The sequence below is a fragment of the Microplitis demolitor genome, chromosome 1 (assembly GCF_026212275.2).
Source record: "Microplitis demolitor isolate Queensland-Clemson2020A chromosome 1, iyMicDemo2.1a, whole genome shotgun sequence".
In the NCBI taxonomy this organism is placed as follows: Eukaryota; Metazoa; Arthropoda; class Insecta; order Hymenoptera; family Braconidae; genus Microplitis; species Microplitis demolitor.
The window spans coordinates 21,953,873-21,971,020 of record NC_068545.1 but is presented as its reverse complement, the minus strand read 5'-3'; the positions used below and the strand labels follow the sequence as shown (position 1 = coordinate 21,971,020).

The 17,148-nt window shown below is 26.6% G+C and overlaps 3 protein-coding genes across 4 annotated transcripts in view; 2 read left to right on the top strand and 1 right to left on the bottom strand.

Moving 5' to 3' along the window:
- The window catches only part of LOC103580160 (polypyrimidine tract-binding protein 2), a 151,505-nt gene extending 150,112 nt beyond the window's left edge, over positions 1 to 1,393 (bottom strand). The window contains exon 1 of the mRNA XM_053740405.1: positions 1,005 to 1,393. The gene's annotated coding sequence lies outside the window, so the exon portion shown is untranslated. The remainder of the gene's footprint in view (positions 1 to 1,004) is intronic.
- Positions 1,394 to 3,705: 2,312 nt separating this feature from the next.
- On the top strand, positions 3,706 to 7,530 carry LOC103580161 (ubiquitin-conjugating enzyme E2 J2). 2 transcript variants are annotated; one of them, XM_014440659.2, is made up of 5 exons: positions 3,706 to 3,839; positions 4,201 to 4,336; positions 5,438 to 5,672; positions 6,497 to 6,625; positions 7,007 to 7,529. In XM_014440659.2, the coding sequence occupies exons 2-5, from the start codon at positions 4,221 to 4,223 to the stop codon at positions 7,217 to 7,219; spliced, it is 693 nt and encodes a 230-aa protein (XP_014296145.1). In that variant the 5' UTR covers positions 3,706 to 3,839; positions 4,201 to 4,220; the 3' UTR covers positions 7,220 to 7,529. The 2 variants fall into 2 exon arrangements, with proteins under 2 accessions (XP_014296145.1, XP_053594477.1); XM_053738502.1 differs by lacking the exon at positions 3,706 to 3,839 and having other exon boundaries at positions 4,218 to 4,336; positions 7,007 to 7,530.
- A 2,962-nt stretch (positions 7,531 to 10,492) lies between these two features.
- Positions 10,493 to 14,755, top strand: LOC103576454 (mucin-2). The gene is made up of 2 exons (XM_053738492.1): positions 10,493 to 10,676; positions 13,477 to 14,755. Exons 1-2 carry the CDS (start codon positions 10,604 to 10,606, stop codon positions 14,388 to 14,390), a joined length of 987 nt encoding a protein of 328 aa, XP_053594467.1. The 5' UTR covers positions 10,493 to 10,603; the 3' UTR covers positions 14,391 to 14,755.
- The last annotated feature ends 2,393 nt before the right edge of the window (positions 14,756 to 17,148 follow it).

Here is a 17,148-nt window from a genome sequence, read left to right as displayed (position 1 = left end):
GTATAAATAGAGACTTGAGATTGAAGTATATTAAAATAAAATTATTATCATCATTATTATTATTACTTCCGCCATAAGAAAAAATAAACAGTGAAACTAAATAAAAAAATGAAGTTTATGGATGTAGTATATAATATTAACGTGGATTTAATTAATGATCTCATATAGCCGAGGGTGAGAGGTAACATTTGTTGATAAAACTCCCCCGACTAATCCCGCTGATAGTCTCTTTGTTTCTCTCCATCCTCTGAGCTCTCGTGATGACGCCATAATATTCGAGCTTTTAAATAACTAACTAAATAAACGAAAAATATTTATACGAACGTAAATGAATAATATCGTATAAAAATTTCGAATTCAAATAAAACAATAACATAAAATAAAAAACAATATATTAAAAGCTATTGAATATTCTAAAACAACCCGATTGAATCGTTATTATAAGCCTGAGGCGCATGACAACGTAATTATGTTTTTCGGGTAAAGTTTAAAAAGAGAAGAGGAATATGATACGTAACGTTCACTATGAATACCGGGTAATTGCCGCCCCGGGGGCAGTACCACACTCATGATAAACTTGAATTTTCCATCTCTTTCACTCGCTAAATACACATATTTTCTTTATCTTCACTGTCGCTCTCTCAATTAATACAACAGTCCGCAATAAATTTTAAATAATATCTATTGATTAAATTTGTTTTCTCAGTTATTTTATCTCTCTTGTATTATTAATTGCTTTCTTAATTGTTTCGATACTAGGCAACGAAAAATAATAAAAATAAAATTATATTTCGTGATGACTTGACAATAAATTTTTTTTAAAATTCAAGTGATTAAAGACGTCAATAACTGTTAAATTTTTTTTCTTCCTTCATTTAAGCCTCTGTTCTCTCTTTCTCATTATCAGTGTGCTGGTTATCTATTAAATAATAATTTTTCTCAAAATTAAAAATTAAAAATAATAACAAGCCCCTACTTTTACATTACGTTACACTCATACGTACTTCAGTACCCATGTGCTCGTTTCTTACATACATGTATACGTCGGACCATATATATACATTTATGTATAGATGTATATATATATATATGTATATATATGTATACACAGACAACATATACACCCACACTCGTCGTCGATAAATTACTCCACGGGTACACAGTCTCACCCGTCCATGCTCGAGGTCCAGAGTCAGCAAGATGATGAGATGAATCTTATTGATGATGTGGCCTTGGAGCAGTCGTACTGACTCTATTGTCGCTGATGATCTCAATTATTGTTTATTATTCTTCAGGCTCGTATTACAACGCGAGATTTTATTGTTTTGAAGATGAAACATCCGGAGCCGGTTGACTTTTTTTTTTTTACACAAGAACACTAAGTCTGTTACGCATTTTCATATTTATATTTACTTTCACCGTTTTTGTTATTGTTGTGAATAAAAAAAAATAAAAAGAAAAAAAAAATGGAACAAAAAAAAAAATGTATTTTTTTGACTAATAACCTACGATCTAAATACATTTATTTAAAAAATGTTACAGGCTAACATTATTTATCATTGAACTGACAAAAACACAAGTAACATTTTACACGATTCACAAGATTGCTAACACGCTGTCTGTCTGACTTTTCACGTCTGATTCTACTTATCAACAGCACAATAAAATGGCGGCGCCACCGTATGGAGAACAGTTGTTGGCAAATGAAAATTTACAATATGGTTGTCAGCGGCGGGAAAAATTTTCAATTTTTGAATAAGTGTAAAGAAAAATGTTGGTAGAGTAGAGTAGAGTAGAGTAGAAAAGAGAAGAGTAAAGAAAAAAAAATGGAATAATCGGAGATTTAAACTTTTAAATTATCTAGAATTATTTATGATGTTGAGGGTGCATAAAGAAATGATCTAGTTCTAGCTCTCGCTATATGGCAACGCTTGGCTAGAGCTACAGGATTTCCGAATGCACTCGAAGTAATTAATTTATTAATCATTATTATTACTTGGGCGGTAAATTTAAATATTTGAAAAATAAATTATTAAAAAATGGAGACAAATTAAAATTCATATGTTAGCATAAAATGGCGGCAGTATATGATAAAAAAAATATTGAGAAAAAAAAAAAAAAAAAAACACCTGAGTGTTTGAACAAACCTTGGTGGGGAAATAATATGCGCCAGACGATGCCATATGATTTTGCTCAGGAACTTGGAAGTTATCAGCATCAGCCATCAGCAACACTTTACACTAGCACTGAACACTCAACACTTAGCTACACCACGGATACTTTGCACAATTAATATTAACAAAAGATAAATTTTATAATCACTGCACAATTTTACACGACGCCACTGTAATACTGTGTTTCAATTCAAACGTAAAGAACAAAGAAGGATATGGACTATTACTGCCGTTGTCGATGATACTGACTGACGCTATTGGACCGCCAGTTGATAGGAAGCAATCGATTTTGCGATTCATCGACCGCCCCCTACTTTAGCAAATATTTGAGCGTCGAACACAGCAACGCACAGTAGCGCCAACTTAGCGCGAAATTTAAAAATTAAAATTTAATAATTTCATTAAAGTTCATATGTATCAATAATCACATTAATTTGACCAAAAAATATGCTCGAAATTTTTCATTTTTTGTTAATAATTTGTTGATTATTCTTATTACTCGCGCGGTAAATTTAAATATTCGAAAAATAAATTATTAGAAATTGAAGGAAAATAAAAATCGTACGTCAAAATAAAATGGCGGCAGAATATAATAGAAAAATATTCAAAAAATAAAAAAAAAACACTTGAGTGTTTGAACAAACCTTGGTGGGGAAATAATATGCAGAAGGGTGTCCTAATACACTTGGAGATTTGAGTTAAATTGCTCCAAGTGTATTGCTGCTAAAAAAACGTCACTTAACTGCTATTTCCCACCAGACGATGCCATATGATTTTGCTCAGGAACTTGGAAGTTATCAGCATCAGCCATCAGCAACACTTTACACTAGCACTGAACACTCAACACTTAGCTACACCACGGATACTTTGCACAATTAATATTAACAAAAGATAAATTTTATAATCACTGCACAATTTTACACGACACCACGGTAATACTGTGTTTCAATTCAAACGTAAAGAACAAAGAAGGATCTGAACTACTACTGCCGTTGTCGATGATACTGACTGATGCTATTGGACCGCCAGTTGATAGGAAGCAATCGATTTTGCGATTCATCGAACGCCCCCCACTTTAGCAAAGTTTGAGCGTCGAACACAGCAACGCGCAGTAGCGCCAACTTGGCGCGAAATTTAAAAATTAAAAATAAATCATTTTTTTTTAATTTCGTCAAAATTAATTTTACAATCTAAGAAAATAATTTATGAAGTAAGAATATTAAATATACACAATAATTATGATTTTTTCCTTCTGGCAAATTCAGTTTTTTTCTAAAATATTTTTTTTGTTTCAATTCATCGTTTAAAAAAAAAAATTATCAGACGTCGGCTAACTTCAGTATCATAAATATTTTATAATTAAAAAAAAGTCTTTTTATTAAAAAATGAAAAAAAAAAAATAATTACCATATTCAGTAATCATTTTTTAATAATAAAAATATTTATTTAAGATAATTTTTACAATACATCGACAATTAATTAACTAAATAATTACATAACAGAGGGCAGAACGTGTTTGTCAAAACGATTTCATCGTCATATGTTTTGTGTCTCGCACAAATACGTTCTGTCAAATATATGGTATTTCACCAATTAATTACTATTTAATATTATTATCATAATATTAACAAATATTTTAAAAATAAATTACTATTTATACTTTATGTAAGTATATATTTAAATATTCATATTAACAATACAATAATATTTATTAGTTCGTGCTGTTAACTTATAATTAATATTTTTTATTTACTCAATTCCTATTTTATTTCATATATTTATTATTATTATTAATATTTAAAGTTTATTACCTACTTATTTCCTTTTTTTTATTATTATTCAAATTATTAATTGTCATGTAGAAGGAAAATTATCAATGATTGATGTTGACATTGACATTTGTGTATAATAATAATAATAATAATAGTAACGGAGTGAAATAAAATTTATCAATTGAGATGATTAATGAAATATTGTTGTACAATTTAAATGATCGTAATGTAGTGACTTGTGATTTATTTTTAAGGTCTTCAATAGATAATCATAATGGCGAGAAAGACTAACAGTGCAACCGCTAGATTAAAACAAGATTATTTGAGATTAAAAAAAGATCCAGTACCTTATGTTGTTGCAGAACCAGTTCCTTCAAATATTCTCGAATGGTAAATGAAAAATTGTTTATTATTTATTTTTTATGAGTGTTAATGTAGTATACATAAGATAATTTATAAATTTTAAATAAATAAATTAATTAATTAAACATGGTGGCCACATTTCTGGAAAACTTGAAAATGTCAGGGAATTATAAATATACTGGGAAAATCAAGGAAGTCAGGGAATTTCGTTACAATACTGAAAAAATTTTTACTTTCTTTTTTTTTTTTTTGACTTAAAAAATCCGATAAATTTTTTTTTCTGTCAAAATTGCTCAAAAAGTGGCGCGGCGCGAATGCGATTTGAATACCGTCTTGAAAAAAAATTAGCAGAAATTGATTCCAATAGCGAAAAAATGAAGCAGTCAGAATTAAAAAGGCTGTTAGAAAAAAAAGTCTCAGTAGAAACCAATCGTCAGGTTTTTGAAGCTATTAACATGCATATTGACAAGTTAAAAATCCAAAATCATTAAAAATATACATAAGTATTGAACTAAGAAGTTTCACTATATTTATTATTCGCGTACTTGATTAATATTTTATTAATATTCTATAAAACGTTATTATTAATGAAATTTATTTTAGTGAAAATGAAAAATTAATTTATATTTTATTATAGAGTAAGTTATTTAAAAACATAGATTTAAAATAAAAAATAAAAAAATATTTATTTAATAAATAAAAAAAACCTATGATCATTGACTCATAATTAAGTAAAGTTTCATTTAATGACAACGATTGATTATTTATTGAACTGACTTATACCATTTTATTTTGAATTAAATAAGTAATACCAATGATTTAATATTACTACATATGGTCAGGGAGTTTTTTTAATTATTTGACTGGGATACCTCAAAAAGTCTGGGAATGTCAGTTTCAAAAATCTGTGGTCACCATGTTAAAATAATGAAATTTAAAAAAACGCGCGGTCTGATCTTTAATTTATCTAAATACGCGTTTTTTAATTTTGATTCCACTAATTTTATTCATTTACACCCATATTTTTTATCATCCTGAAGTTAGAGCACATCAAAAAATTATTAGACGGTGACTTACTTCAGAATATTTTTTTTTATGTGTTGCTAGTTAATATAATTTTTATTTCAGGCACTATGTCGTAAAAGGACCAGAAAATACACCATATGAAGGTGGTTATTATCATGGTAAATTAGTATTTCCTGGTGAATTTCCATTTCAACCACCAAGTATATATATGACAACACCAAACGGTAGATTTAAAGTCAATACACGATTGTGCTTATCGATATCTGACTTTCATCCTGATACGTGGAATCCTGCTTGGAGTGTATCAACTATTCTTACGGGTCTTTTAAGTTTTATGGTACATTTATTTTAAATCTAAACATTTATTTATTTTTAATGCTAATTTTTTTTACACGTGTTACTATAATTATTATTTATAATTTATTTCAATCCAAACGTTTTATAATTACAACTTATTGATGTATTAAGACAAAATTTTAATACATGACAACGCTTTTGCTTAGATTTTTAAAAAATTTTTCAGGTTTGTAATACTTTTTTTATTATAGTATTTTATGTTTACACATAAGACATAAAATCTAAACTCAAAACTTAGTGATTGTGTAATAGATTACATCATAATTAATATTATGAATTAACGATTCTTAAGGAGGACTTCTAAACATTAAAACTTAGTTTTACTTCCTATTGAATGTTGCAGTGACTTTATTACGACTTCCTCGGCAACTACTTTAAATAAATACATAAAAGAATAAAATTTACTACATCTGCTTTATTGTTTTATGTATTGATTTACTGTCGTTACTAAGGAAGTCGCGATAAAGTCGACGAAACGTTCAACGGAAATTGAAACTAAATTCCAATATTTATAAGAAGTCCTTCTTCCTAAGAATCAATAATTCATAATTTATCAAGGGCGCGAATTATAAAGAAAATTTTGATAATTTAAATATTGAGAAAATATTTTGATAGAAAAAATATTACAGATCTAGTAATAGTTTAGATCATAAAAACCAAAACGTTGTTGTGTATTAAAATTTTAATTTAACAGGTCAATAAATTGTAATCACGAATGATTTAAAGTATAATATTATTAAGAAATGAATTTTTCATATAAAATTATACAAATTATTTATAGACACAAATAATTTGTTGTTATAGATTGAAAAAAGTCCTACTCTTGGTAGTATAAATACATCCGACTGGGAAAAAAAACAATGGGCATATCAAAGTTTAGAGTTTAATCTAAAAGACAAAACGTTTTGTGAATTATTTCCGGACACAGTTACGGTAACTATAAATATTTTATTTTATTTATTACACCAGATAATATTTATATTTATTATAAGTTTTTTTTAAATTTCTCACTGTGAAAATTGAAAATCTTTGAAAAAAAGGGAAGTTTTGAGTTATTGGTTTCGATCGGATTTTCAAAAATTGAGCTCAAAAGTTTACTAATAATAACGTTTTCGAGATCTTGAGCTGAATGAAATTTAATATTAAAAATTTTTTATTAATCTGTATATAAAATTTATAATTATAATATTTCATAATTATAATTATATATTATTAAGATTTTATAAATAATTTGAGAGTCTTATATAATATCTGTCTTATATATTATATTTATTTAGTTGAATATTAATGAATAAATAAATAAATTTTGTTTAGGAGATAAACAGCGAATTGGAAAGCCGAAAGGAACGAGAAATGCAAACAAGACATCAATCTACAACATCTGAAGTATCCTCATTAATTCGTAATCAATTAAATAGAGAACAAAGTCCTATTCATAGTGCATTAACAAATTTAGCAGTTATTGTAGGATTTGCTGCATTTGCTTATACTGTCAAATATGTACTAAGAAGTATTGCGATGGAATGAGTGATATTAAAAAAAGTAAATAAAATTATTAAGGTAATAAATTATCTTAGAGAAAAAAAAAGTTTTTAAAAAAAAACATAATTTGGTGATTAAAATATCATAAATCATAATTAAATAAATAACCTTAAGTCGATTGATTGGTGCAAGATAACTCATTTAAAAATTACAAAAATATTCAAGAAGGGTTACTTAAAGTTGCTGCAGTTATAAATTTAATGAAATTGATATTTACGCGTTGTGAAGTAGATAACGATGCATTAATTTACTAACATTCATAAAGTTTTAATTTTATTGTGAATATATATATATATATATATATATATATATATATATATATATATATATATATATTAGACTGATTAAAAAAAATCGACTATTTTTTTGCAAAAATTATACGGAAAATATTGTTCATGACGAAAAAAAAAACTGTGAAATTTTGAGCTGTTAATACTAAAACTAACAACTGACATCGAAATTTTCGATATCTCATTTAAATAACAGGAAAAATTTTTTTGAAAGTGGAATCTTATTACTGATAAGCATATCAGTGTATCGGAAAAATTGATACGTTTTTGTTGAAAATTGAACGCTGTATAAAAAGGTCTCTAAAATGTTATAAGACATTTTTTGTAGATCATTTCATTTCCGACAAATTATCTTTCATAAAGTTTCCGAAATTTTCGAAAATTCTTTAGTTATTTGTATTTACAAGTAAATGATTAATATCGGCCAGAATACGATTTCTTAGAACAATTCGACGTTTAAATGCATATAACTAAAGAGCTTTCAGGAATTTAGAAAGCTTTGTATAGAATAAGTTGTAGGAAATGAAATAATCTACAAAAAATGTCTCATAACATTTCAAGATAAGTCTAATAGTTTCTCCGGAAAAGTCAAATAATATTAAAATTTACTATGTATTAAATTTTGACTTCGAATAACTTTTTAAAAATTAAATTTATCGAAAAATAATAACAGACCTTTTTTGTAGAGCGTTCAATTTAAAAAAAAATATCTATTGGTTTTTCTGACCTACTGTTTCCCTGATGAGTGATAAAATACCAAACTTCTAAAAAATATTTTCCCATGATATTTAAATGGAAAATCGAAAATTGCGATGATGCAAATAATTTTAATGTTAATGAATAACTCGAACTTTAACAGTATTTTTTTTTTTCGTCATCGCGAACAATATTTTCTGTATAATTTAAAAAAAAAAAAAATAGTTGATTTTTTTGAATCAGTCTAATATATATATATATATATATATAAATTATTATGAATAAAGTTTATTCAATGGTGGCCCATTAAATACCATAAATTTTTTTTGCTTATTTAATTAATAAAAACTAAAATCAGTTTGCAATAAAATAATTTTTACTAAAAACGAAAAAATTCAAATTCAAATAATTAAAATAAAAATTATGAAATTATTAAATTAGGTAGGGCTAGTGAGGCAAAATGGACCCCTTAAAAAAAAGGCTTATATTCAATATAAATATAAGCCCATTTTGCCCACTCTCCTTTATTTATCAGAGAAAAAAAATTAACATTAATTAATGTTTATTAAAAATATATATATTTTTCTTAATGATTTAGGTTATTAAAAATTTTATTCAAAAAATAATATAGTTAATATGAAAAAATATTATTTGTCAGTTTTTTTTCATTGTTAGTTTTTAAACCGAGAAATAACTTGATAAGATATTTTATTGCTTCATATGTATTTTTAAGTTTTACGATCATAATCACTTTATTGTCACTTATATTACCAATGGTCAACGGAATATAGGTATAAAATTTTAACTTAGTAAATATAAATGAGGCCATCGGTAGAAATATTTGTAAATAAATAATATTAACATTAAGATGCAATTTACATATTTACAAATTAAAACAATCAATTATTTCAGTACAAAAGTTTATAAAAAATATATATACATATATATATATTTTTTTTTTCGTTCACATTAATGTTATAATTACTTGTTAATATACTTCCAACACTATTCAGGTTTATAAAGTTTGTCTACCAAAGAATTTTTGAATTTTTCTGCATTATTGAACAACAAAAAATATTTGCGTACAATTTATTATTAATGTAAATTTCATTTGAACATTATTTATTTAAGAAAAAAAAAAAAATATTGATAAAAATAACAATAATAATGTAATATTTTAACAAGTACTCATTTCTTGCGATTAAGATTTTTTATTTTTAAATAACAACAATTATAGATCGAAAATATCTTTTATACCGTAAAAAATCGGGAGTGAATTCAGAGTTATTATGGATTTTATTTAAATCCAAGTTCACTTCGACACTTGAGGTTTCATGACAACTGATCCTAGACAATTGATCCCACAGACGATGTCACAAAATAATTAATTAATTACTGTGACATGAGTTATTAAAATTCACTTTTATCAACATAAAAAGTTTAATTAGTTGTTGATAAAAATTAATTGACTATTAATTGTTGATGAGATTAGATGTCGATGGGATAAATTTGTTGGGATCAGTTGACTTCACTCCGTCATTCAGAGTCTCGGAGTTGTTAAAAAATTTATTTCGCATACAGATGCAATAGAGAGTTTATCTTTCGAGTAGAATGATCTGGATTTTATTTAAATCCGCATTGACTCCGATTCGGAGTTTTAATAATAAATCACTACCCTTCGGAGTAAATTTCACTACGAGGGGATTAAATAAAAAAGTCATCCGCTCCGCATTTACTCCGGATTTAATCTGCGTTCACTGTAAATTTTTTACAGTCTGAATTATGTGAAAATTCATCAAATGCGAAACTATAAAATATTATTTATTTTATAAATAATTAATAAATTTAATTCGAAATAAAATAAATTTAGTTATTAATTTATTTTTATAGAGAATAAAAATTTTTTTCAGATAATGATATTAATTAATTGAATTAATAGAATTTAATTGATATAACACATTATATTTTATGTGCTAAGTGCTCGGAGAATCACCGTTTTAGGGGCAATCAATTTTTTTCCCATACAACTATAAGTTTTCAATACTTTTAAACTAATATATGTATATATATTTATATAGAAATATAACATTTGACTCATTTTTTTACAGTTAAAAGCATTTTGATGATCCAATTCTAACTAAGATCTCGAATGTAATAAAAAAATATCAATTAGTAGTAAAAAGATAAAGTAAGTCAAGGTATTAATTAATTTTATGGATCTTAATGTTAAGAAATTCCAACGTTAATGGAATCGAAATGTTATCGGTATTTTAGTGGTTATCATAGCAATGTATATAATAAGACATTAATAAAAAAATCCACGTAGTCTACTCTAGTGCAGTGGAAGAATATAACATATTAAATAAAATACATAGTTTTTAAAATGATTTTAAGGCTGATGGATACAAATTTATTAGTAGTATTTAGTACTTTAGTGATTCTTAGTATTAATCAAAGTAAGTAGAAATAAAAATTTGTTATTTGATAAAGTATAAAAAAATTTTGATGTCTTGACATTTTACACCCACCTACACTGATAGAAGGATTTCTTAGTATTAAAAAAGATTTGTTAATATTTAACAAATTATTTCTTAACGGAGCTTGATTTAAGAAATATTTATTAATATTTAACAAATCATTTCTTAAACATCATTTTTTTGTATTTAATAAATATTTCTTAGCATCTAATAAACGATTTGTTAATATTTAATAAACGATTTCTTTCCATTTAAAAAATGATTTATTAGTATTTAATAAATCACTTTTTAACATTTAATGAATCACTTTTTAATAATTAATAAATGAATATTTTATATTTAATATATTTTTTATTATTTGAACAAATTTTTTTTTTATATTTAAGAAATTATCTATTAACTTATTTATTAAAATTTAATTCATAAAATCACACAGTTCAAGAATATATATCTATATATGTTTTTGCATGCAGCTACACACATTCATTAATATTTATATTTATAAACAAAAATAACTAAAACAACCATCGTATAAAATTTTCTGTTCTTTTAATTTCAAAATACAATTTCATAGTAATTAACACTATAACTAGAATAAACAAATTAAAATTTCTTATATTAAACTACGCTGAGAAATAACATAAAATCCGTTTGATAGTACATGTGTTTTTAATGGTTTTATATTTGATTAAAATTGAACTGAATATAATTAACAAGGCTTCCATATTTTCATATTTATAATATGGATGACAATTTACAAAACACTTCTGATATAAATATTATTTAAGTATATGAGAGCTTCAGTTGTAGGTTACGTTTAACCAACAATGCAAGCTAGAACGGAGTAAAAAATATGACGTCGCAACGACACACACATATAGCTCTTTTAATACATGTACACCACTACAGGCTCGTGTGTAGCCCTCTACCGACAAATTCGTCTAAGAAATATTTATTAAATATTAACAAGCCTTGTTTGGTGCTAACAAATATTTCTTTTATGTTAATAAGACTTTGTTAGCGTTAAAAATATTTCTTAATAATAAAGAAGTTACTTATTTCATTATAATAAATATTGTTAATAATTACTAAATATTTGTTAAATCCAAAAAAGTCAGTTGAGATAAATTTAATAAATCAATTTATTACTCCTAAACAAATCCTTCTATCAGGGTAAAAGTATTCCGTAGATTATTACATAAGATTTATTCATCATTACAAATTCAGGCTTTAATTAGTAGTATATACAAGTATGTAAATCAGGTATTACGCAGAAAAAAAAGTATTTTTTGACGCAAAAAATTTTTACTCGCCCCAATAAATTTTTTTCATTGCTAATTAAAAACTGAAATTTGCTTGGGGTGAGAAAAAAAAATCTTGCGCCAAGAAATTTTTTCTATTAAGAAAATTTATAATGCAAAATATTTCTTGCGCCAAGAAATACCTTTTTTACTGTGTATAGAAAAAAATTGCGTGTTATTAATTCATTTATTTAGTGACATTTAAATGGGCATCTAACCAGTAACTAAATTTTGACTATGATGTTAGTAGAAATCGCACTTCATTTACATGCTATCGAGTAGTATATTTTACAATGTGCATGGGAAAAATTTATATATTTACTACAAGTCCTCACAGTAACAGACTTTTTGGGTGATTTTTACTAAAAATTTATCTGCGTGCAATACACTGTCTTATTTACGATTTTAACAACAAATCCAATCGAAAAATCTATGAAGAATCACATAAGGTAAAAGCCTCTATACCCGCTCAGAGACTATTCGTCGCTCAATTTAACTGTTTAATGTGTTTTTTATAATTTTTATAAAAAAAAAATTTCAACTAAAAAAATTATTATTGATAAATAATTATTTGAGAATCTAAATATATTAAAATATCATGTATCAAATTATTTTATAATGGATTATAAATTTAAATTAAGTGACTGTTTTCAAAATCGAGCTCAGCCGGGCATTTTTTACTTTAACGTTCATTCGTTAGATTAAATTGAGGTTACATCAAATTTTTTAAGAATTGTTATAACTATAACTTATTAAATACGTTTTTAAAATTGATCAAATTTTATATTATGAAAGAATAAAGTAGTAAAATCTATAAATTTTTTTCCAAATCAATAAACTTATCATAGTTTAATTGATACTGTCTTTGAGCCACTATAAGGATGTGTTGATCAAGTAATGGTACATGACAACTTTTAGTGAAAGACTATGGGTATACCCTCAAGAAATTTATTTAAAAAATTAATAATAATTAATTATCAACATTATTCTTCAAACTAAAACTATATTCTAAAACTTGAAACTTCAAAAAATAACTATAAAAAAAATATGGTTTTTCATTTTATTTAATCATTTATATTGAGTGATTTAATCTCACTCCAATAAAAATTGAGCGGGTATAGGGGCTTTTACCTTATAATGTATTTATTAAGCATATAAAATCTGACTTAGCAAAAAATGTCTTACGCCGTAAAGAGTTTTAGGTGTGAGAATGATGCCCGAAGACTTTGTACGGCTTGCTTGGTGTGAATTTACGGTTTAAAGTCTGCGACTTATTATTATTCAATTTAAATTTTATTTAAATATGGAAAGAGATAGTAAAAAACAATTTTTAATTATGTCCCTATAAGTATTCCCTTTTGTAAATAATTGATAAAATGTAATTGAAATATTAGTTAATAGATCACTGTTTAAAGTATTCAATATTTTCTAAGCCAAATTATCGTAACCAATTAAGAAAAAATACATTTATTTTCCAGGGGTATTTGCAGAACAACCGTGTGTCGTATTCGACGATAATGGCGTGTGCGTACTTTATGCAAAAACTGGTAAAAGTGAAGGCACACCAGGAAAATGTAAACTATTCAGTGCGCCACAGGCTGACGGAAAACAATTGTGTTTAGATCCTGCGGTAAAAACGCAAGCAAGTAAATTTAAAGATACGATTGAAGCACCTGAAACCAAGCCTACGATACCACCAAAGAAAGATACGACTGAAGCACCTGAAACCAAGCCTACGATACCACCAAAGAAAGATACGACTGACGCACCTGAAACCAAGCCTACGATTCCACCAAAGAAAGATACGACTGAAGCACCTGAAACCAAGCCTACGATACCACCAAAGAAAGATACGACTGAAGCACCTGAAACCAAGCCTACGATTCCACCAAAGAAAGATACGACTGAAGCACCTGAAACCAAGCCTACGATACCACCAAAGAAAGATACGACTGAAGCACCTGAAACCAAGCCTACGTTACCACCAAAGGAAGATACGACTGAAGCACCTGAAACCAAGCCTACGTTACCACCAAAGGAAGATACGACTGAAGCACTTGAAACCAAGCCTACGTTACCACCAAAGGAAGATACGACTGAAGCACTTGAAACCAAGCCTACGTTACCACCAAAGGAAGATACGACTGAAGCACCTGAAACCAAGCCTACGATTCCACCAAGTACATCAGAAGATACGACTCAGAAGAAACTCATCATCGAAGAAGTACTCCTTGGAACTCGTGACCGTAACGATACCAATGCTAAAAGGATTTCGTTCGCCGGAATAATGAATCCGAAATATGATCATTACAATAGTGCATCCAGTCATAGCTCCCAGTTGCTTACTATTTTGCTAATATCAGCTGTTACTACATATTTTGTATTATTATAATTTTCTAATTGATATAGGGGAGGGAGAGGCAAAATGGGCCCTTTAATAAAAGTTGTTCTTATTTATTTTACTTTTTTCCAGCCTCTTACCATGTATTTGGTCTCAATACGCCGCGTCTATTTAAAATTAAAAATCTTTAAATTTGGGGTAAAATGGGAGGCCTCCCAAAAAAAAGTTTTAATATTTGAATTTTTTTAACCTCTCTTTCTAGTCTTCTACCATGTAATCGTAATCAATATGCTCCAAAAATAAAAAATTAAAATTTGGGGCAAAATGGGTTTTCTAAGAAATCAACAAACAATTGGTTATTACTTTATTTCATCTTAAAAGCTAATAAATAAATTTTTCAGAAAATTGACTTTTAACACTTGATTATTTTATTGTTTTGGAAACAGATAAATTAAACAGAATATGGCATAGGCTCGGATATCTCAACTGGAAGAGTACCTACTTCGTGCGTAGCCGACTGGTCTCTGTTCAATTCCCAGTTCGTACTATCTATATTTTTCTCAATTTATTTATAAATTTTTCGTTGAAAAGGTTTCTTCCTTATCCTGCCCAATCCCTTACTATCTTCATTCTCCTTTCCCACAATACGAAAGTGTGGAACGTTTCACGTATATGTTCCCGTATGTGTGGATGAACACATACTTTTCTGCTTAACAACATTATTTAAGTAATTTACATTAATATTAGTTTAGTTATTTATGAATGATTATATTGGATTATTTTCAAACTTTAAAAAAAAATTCATTTCAAATTTAAGTTCAGAACATTTTTTTATCTACTGATTAATTTGATAGTGTATAAAAATCTTAAAATTCGTGGCATCGATACGTCATTATTAGTGACGAGCAATGGTCAATCGTTTTACAAATTTTGATGTTTACAAAAAAATATTTATAACTGTCCATTTGGTTGTTGTTAAGCAAAAGGAGTTATCAATATTTCAAAATGTTTTCTAGGAATCCCTTTACGTCACATGTGTTTAAATGTCACATTATCCTGCTCAATCCCTGATTTGGTATGGCGGCCCAAGATAATTAGTCTATGAGACAAGCTCATTACTGGCTTTAATAAGCTTTCATAAATACTCTTGTCTAGACGTTTTAGAAAATGAGAAAAAAAAAAAACAACGAAGGTTTTTCCAACGTCCCTTGTATGAAATAACCATAAAAAATTTATTGCTTAAATTCTATCATAAAATGTTTTATAAAAAAATCGTTGGAGACAATAAAAAACGAAGTTTATATATGTTTAAAACAATATAAAAAATTTTATCATTTTACATAAATAACTGGTGCATTGGCTTTTAAACTTAAATAAAATCTATGTTTAGTTTTAGTGTTGATTCTCTAAAATATTTAAATGCGTTAAAGTAGAGACGTATAGGCAAACGAAACAGGTCTCTTTAGCTACCAAAAAGCTACTATATGAAACTGTTTTACGATCTAAATGTAAGGGGTAGTGACGAAAGAGGAGGTCTGCAAGTTCGTATTTTGTGCTTTACTTCAAGTATATGATCGTTTAAAATCCATATAGTCTTCACAATTTACGTGACTTTTAGATCTTTATACATAACATACAGTGCAGTGAAGCTAGAAAATTGGTAACAAAGCATGCAGTAAGTCATCATTATAACATCGATATTCTGGCATTCATTTATTTATTCTGATATTTATAAACAAAATCAAGTAGCTTTGAAATTTAATTGAACATACAGTGAAACTGCACTCATTTAGATATTATTTTAACGTACATCGATGTGTAAAAAAGTTAGACACATAAATTTTGAAAGCAATACAAGTAAATGTTGGAATATTAAGTGTTGATTTGACAGTAACATTTAAAAGATATTAATTATTTATAAAATAATATTTTTGTATTAGAAAATAAATTTATTAAATCTGATCGAACCAGATAATGACAAAGTGGTAAATTTTTATGCGAAAATGTTAATACTCAATTTTTATTTTCATTAACGTATAAATTCTAAAAATATCTAAATATAATCTGAAGTATATAAATCTATTAAACAACAGTTATTGCTTCTATGTCCTAGTACACAATTCATACAAACACATTTTAAGGTCATTGATATCTTAAAATGCTCGAAAAACAATTAAAATAATTGATTTCCGTATACATATGTATATGACATATTTTTCTTATTTCCTCTAAATTTAATCAGCGACATCGCATTAACGTCATTATTAATCATCATTAATTTTAATTTTTATTTCTTATCGCTTACTTTACTTTTAACACAAAAATTTATATTATTTCATCACTTTGATCTTTGATAAAATAATTAAATTAATTTAAAGTCAAAATTAATTTTTTATCTACGTTAAATATTATTTTATGATAATTATTGCACTTTTTTAAAACGGTATTGTATGTAATATTCTGTCTTAGTCATAGAGAAGATGATAAAAAAAAATAATATAAAAACGTACCGCCTTGAAGCAAATGGAAGCTTAACTATTGGATGCAGTTGACATCTTTTAAGCCAACTGCATCGCTAACTGGGCGGAGATATAAGATGTTTATTAAAGCCATATATTAAAACACATACTAGAAGTATAGTCTCTCATAAATTATTTACCTTTTTCTTAATATTCATCCTTGATAAAATAATTAAAATCTGAATGAATAAAATTTTCTTGTAAAAAATAGGGAGTGAATACGGATTTTATTTCAATTCGGATTCACTCCGATACTTGGAGTTCCGGAGTTAACAAAACTGCGCATGTGG

Coding starts and splice junctions, on each gene's coding strand:
- LOC103580161 (XM_053738502.1), top strand. CDS start 4,221: ATGGCGAGAAAGACTAACAGTGCAACCGCTAGATTAAAACAAGATTAT. Junction 5,673..6,496: donor CGGGTCTTTTAAGTTTTATG/GTACATTTATTT, acceptor TTGTTGTTATAG/ATTGAAAAAAGTCCTACTCT. Junction 6,626..7,006: donor TATTTCCGGACACAGTTACG/GTAACTATAAAT, acceptor AATTTTGTTTAG/GAGATAAACAGCGAATTGGA.
- LOC103576454 (XM_053738492.1), top strand. CDS start 10,604: ATGATTTTAAGGCTGATGGATACAAATTTATTAGTAGTATTTAGTACT. Junction 10,677..13,476: donor GATTCTTAGTATTAATCAAA/GTAAGTAGAAAT, acceptor TTTATTTTCCAG/GGGTATTTGCAGAACAACCG.